Below are 5000 nucleotides of genomic sequence, written 5' to 3'. Positions count from 1 at the left end.
GACCGGCTCGTTGCATTTGCTGCCTGTTATGAAGAAAAAGGAAGTAGCATGTTTACTCATTAGAAATCAGGAAATTGTTAATCACAGGAAAACAAATTAAGACGTTTTGATTCAAGTCAGGAAGCAATACTCCTAAAAGTCAAGCAAATTCCGACTTTCTGATACTTGAAGAAACTGCAGCTTCCCTTTCCTTCTTGCCAGGCAAAGAAAGACTTTTTACCTAGTCAGCGCTGGCCTCGCATAGAAAGATTTTTCCCCGGTTGCCTAAGAAGGACCAAGACTGGTATTTTTGAATTTTTGAGACCACCTTCTGATGTTTTGGCAGCCAGATTAAGCAAGCTTTTTTCTTGCATATGTGTATGATATACATACATGTATATGCCTACATGAAGTATACAAAGGGATGTAACCATTTTTTGGCATCCCCAATGTACCAAGTACTTACGGACACTTTTTGTGTAGACTAGAAGCCACTTCTTACACCATAAAAAGAAGCGACAAAAGGAACTCTGAGTTATGACATCATGGAGAATTTACTTATAAGATTGAGATTTCTTATATGTGTCTTTACTTCTTTCCTTTTCCCTCCCGCGCCCCTTCAAAGAAGTTAACGTTGCATGAGCATGACCACCTCTTTTCAACAAGCCCCTCCCCTCGCCCTCTCATCCTCCTTCCTCCTAACCCTCCGTCGGCGGCCGCCTCGACGCACTCTAACCCCGGTCACCCACTGCCAGGAGCGGGCGGACACGGAATGGAAGTTCGCTCGCAGCAAACTGTGGATAAGCTATTTCGAGGAGGGCGGCACCACGCCCCCGCCCTTCAACATCATCCCAGCGCCCAAGAGCGTGTATTACCTCTTCCACTGGTTCTACAAGAAGTTCTGCGGCCAGACGAAGGCGGCGAAGAAGGAGCACATGAGGACGATAAGGGTGAGTAAACCATATTTTTTTAGACTTTTATGTGATATGAAAGTTCACAAAATAGCGAAGCTGTCATGTTTCATTTGACAATTATCGTCAGAATTTGTCATTCTAATTAAAGATGATTCAGAGCATTCATGACATTAATAAAATTATGTAAATTCCGGTAAAGATAAGCACAGTTTCATGTCGTGTCCAGAAGCATTGGCGGTCAGGCTGATTTTGCGTCGCGTGTTCCGTTCAGTTATATTTTGTTGATGACACTCATCGTTTCTAACTTTCGCATTTTTTTCCTTTTTTGAGATTTGCGTTCTTTTGTCCCCACTCGTTTCCTGTTGTTTGTCTATCTGTGTTGATAGATAGAATGTGAAACACAATCACATCTTAGACATAGACTTACATGAGCGACAAGTCTCTGATGGCTTCAAGTACATAATCTGCCGTTAGACCACAGATGGAATATTTCCATTTGCAATTCAACAATTAAAAGGTCAAAAGGTCTTAACAGAAAGCATTCCAAGGTCTTATTGTTTTGTAGATGAACGATGAGGACTCGTTGTGTGATGACTCATTTATACTGACTTTCGGCAATTCGAGCTGACGTTTGCAGAGAGAGAAAAACGAGACAATAACTGAATAAAAATTAATGTAGCAAAGACAGTTGTTACATACATCAATTAATAGTTATTCTGATGCAGAGAGAGAGAGAGAGAGAGAGAGAGAGAGAGAGAGAGAGAGAGAGAGAGAGAGAGAGAGAGAGAGAGAGAGAGAGAAGAGAGAGAGAGAGAGAGAGAGCATGAGTCAGAAAGGGGATTGAGAGGAAGATACACAGACAGATTAAGAGAGAGAGAGAGAGAGAGAGAGAGAGAGAGAGAGAGAGAGAGAGAGAGAGAGAGAGAGAGAGAGAGAGAGAGAGAGAGAGATAAATAGACAGAGATAGACTGACAAGCAAACATACGCACGCGGAATGAAAGCACAAAAAGAGACAGACAGAAAAAACTAGATATGTTGAGAGAGAGAGAGAGAGAGAGAGAGAGAGAGAGAGAGAGAGAGAGAGAGACAGACAGACAGACAGACAGACAGACAGACAGAAAGACAGATAGACTGACAATTAGCCATACACACATAGGGAATGAATGGCAGACAGACAAAGACAGATGTATTGACGGAGAGAGTGGGGGAGGGAGCGAGAGAGAGAGTCTAACAGACATACAGACATAGTCAGACAGATAGGCAGACACACAGAGGGAATAGAAGACACAAAGGGAGTCAGACAGACAGATAGATAGACAGACAAAGACAAAGAGAGAGACAGGCAGATCTAGATATAACTATCTGAATAGATAGATATATGTATTCATGTACACATGTAAATAAATACAGGCACAGCAAAAACTTTAAATTTCCCCAATCACAGGATCAGTAAGCCATCGTAATGAACATATTAGTAAAAGGTCCGTAAACCCCCTAATCAGAACCGCCAGTGATTAGCCATTCCCCATTGTGCATCACACCAACCGTGGCGTCCTGCTTTGAGAGCCAGCATGGAAGGCGCTGCATCAGTTTGCGCAAGTGAATTGAGTGTCTTGTGTCCACATCATTTCAGTTGTAATTGTTACGGCTATTGCTACTTCTAGTGTAGGTGGCTATTCTGATATCTTATGAATATTATTATTATTTTGATTGCTAATAGTATTCTTATAATTATCATCCTAATTATTACTATTATCACTACTACTACTTCTGTTATTATCATTATTATTATATGATGATGATGAAAATAATGATAAAAGTAATGGTACCTATTATTATTTTTATTATTATTATCATTATTATCATTATTATTATTATCACTATCATTATAACGATCATTATCATTATTATTATAATCACTGTCATTATTACGATCATTATCATTATTATTATTATTATTGTTATTATTATTATTATTATTATTATTATTATTATTATTATTATTATTATTATTATCATTATTATTACCATTATTATTACTATTATTGTTATCATTGTTACAATTATCATTATTATTATTATTGTCATTATTATTATTACTATTAGTAGTAGTAGTAGTATTACCATCATTATTATATTTATTATTAATATTATTATTATTATTATTATTATTATTGTTATTATTATTATTATTATTATTATCATTATTATTATTATTATTACTATTAACATTATTATTAATATTGATATTATTATTATTATAATCATTATTATTAGTAGTAGAAGCAGTAACATATTCATTATTATTATTATTATTATTATTATTATTATTACTATTGTTGTTTGTTGTTGTTGTTATTATTATTATTATTATTATTATTATTATTATCATTGTTGTTATTATTAATATTGTTATTATTATTATTATTATCATTATTACTATTGTTACTAGTGTTGTTGTTGCTCTTATTGTTATTATCACTGTCCTTATTATTATCACCATCATTTTGCTGTTGTTGTTTTATCAATAGTATTGTTATTATTAGTATGATCATCATTATTGTTATTACCATCATCATCAGGATTGTTATATTGAGGATGTCATCACTATTATGATTTTATTATCATTATTATTACTATTATTATCATTATAATTTATTATTATCATTATTATTATTATCATATTTCTATTATTACGTTTTTATTGTTGATATTATTATTATCATTTGCATCATTATTTTGTTATTATTATCATTTTAATTATTAATATTATCATTTTCATCATAATTGATATTACCATTTTTATTGTTATTATTATTATTTCATTATTATCCTTATGATCATCATTATTCGTATCATAATCCTTATCATCATATTCATTACTATCGATATTGTTATTCTTATTTAATGTTGTTAATATTGTTATCATTCTTACCATTATTATATTATTATTGTTATCATTATTATTATCATTATTATCATTATTATTGTCATTATCGTTTTCATTGTCATTATTATTGTCATTATCGTTTTCATTGTCATTATTATCATCATCATCATCACCATTACCCTTATAATTATTGTGATGATGATTATTATCAATATTATTGTTACTATTATTATCATCATTATTATTGATATGTCAATATGTATCATGATTTCCATTTGTTGGTAATCATTCTTATTCATCTATTAATAATACCGTAATTTTGGTGGTGGCCACGGCTTCGCACTGATAGCTTAAGTTCAAGCACACCAGCATGCAACTAACTTAGGCAACCCAACCCATCCTACTAACATTGGCCTAATTTGATCTACCACAATCTAACTTACCTTAATCTAACCTAAACTGCTGTAAATTAACTAATCCTGTCCTAACTAGGTTTAATTTCACCTAATCTAAAGGAATTCAGATTAACCTAACCTAAGCTGCCTGGGCTATTACATAAGTGAGACTATTAAAACACTGTAGCCAATGCAGGAAGATTTGATACTTTTCTCACTTACTGAGTAAACACTGGAATCTAGAGGCGTTTCCTGAGAGCCGCCAAATAAAATGATTAACAAAGCAATAGCTTACTCGGTTTACTCAGAAAAAAGTGTATTAGTTGTGGATGCACGAATCCACCTGCCGGCTCTTGCTCACTGCCAGTGTGGACGCATCCTGACCTAAGCCAACCTAACTTAATCCAACCTAACTAATATTAACGTAATCTAACCAATTCTCTCTTATCCCAACCCAACCAGTGCTAACCTTAACCTAACCTAACCTAGCCTAACCTGTCTTAACTAAGCCTAAGCAATATCAGTTCAGCGTTAGCTAAGCAAATCTGACTTAACGCCACTTAGAAATTCCTGAAGTAACTTTAGCTAACTTACCATAACTCACCCTAGCATAACGTCATTTAATTCAACATAATCTAACTTAACTACCCCATGTTAAACTGAACTAGCCAGTCCTAACTTAGCATAACTAAGCCTAATCTGCTCCAACCTAACCAAGCTTAACTCAATATAACCTTACTAATTCCAGCCTAACTTCACTCAAGCATAACTTTTTTTTTACGATTTAGCGCAAATATAATTCAACCTAACCAAAATAGTATT

At 33.8% G+C, this 5000-nt stretch overlaps 1 protein-coding gene across 1 annotated transcript in view; it reads left to right on the top strand.

Annotated features, from left to right (window-relative positions):
* Positions 1-5000, top strand: part of LOC125036256 (transient receptor potential-gamma protein-like) — a 77651-nt gene that overhangs the window by 42698 nt on the left and 29953 nt on the right. Inside the window, exon 8 of the mRNA XM_047628736.1 lies at positions 735-929. Coding sequence (XP_047484692.1) covers positions 735-929 — 195 coding nt within the window. The remainder of the gene's footprint in view (positions 1-734; positions 930-5000) is intronic.

Source organism: Penaeus chinensis, chromosome 20, assembly GCF_019202785.1.
Source record: "Penaeus chinensis breed Huanghai No. 1 chromosome 20, ASM1920278v2, whole genome shotgun sequence".
In the NCBI taxonomy this organism is placed as follows: Eukaryota; Metazoa; Arthropoda; class Malacostraca; order Decapoda; family Penaeidae; genus Penaeus; species Penaeus chinensis.
The sequence above is the reverse complement of the archived record's forward strand: the minus strand, read 5'-3'. Positions and strand labels throughout refer to the sequence as shown.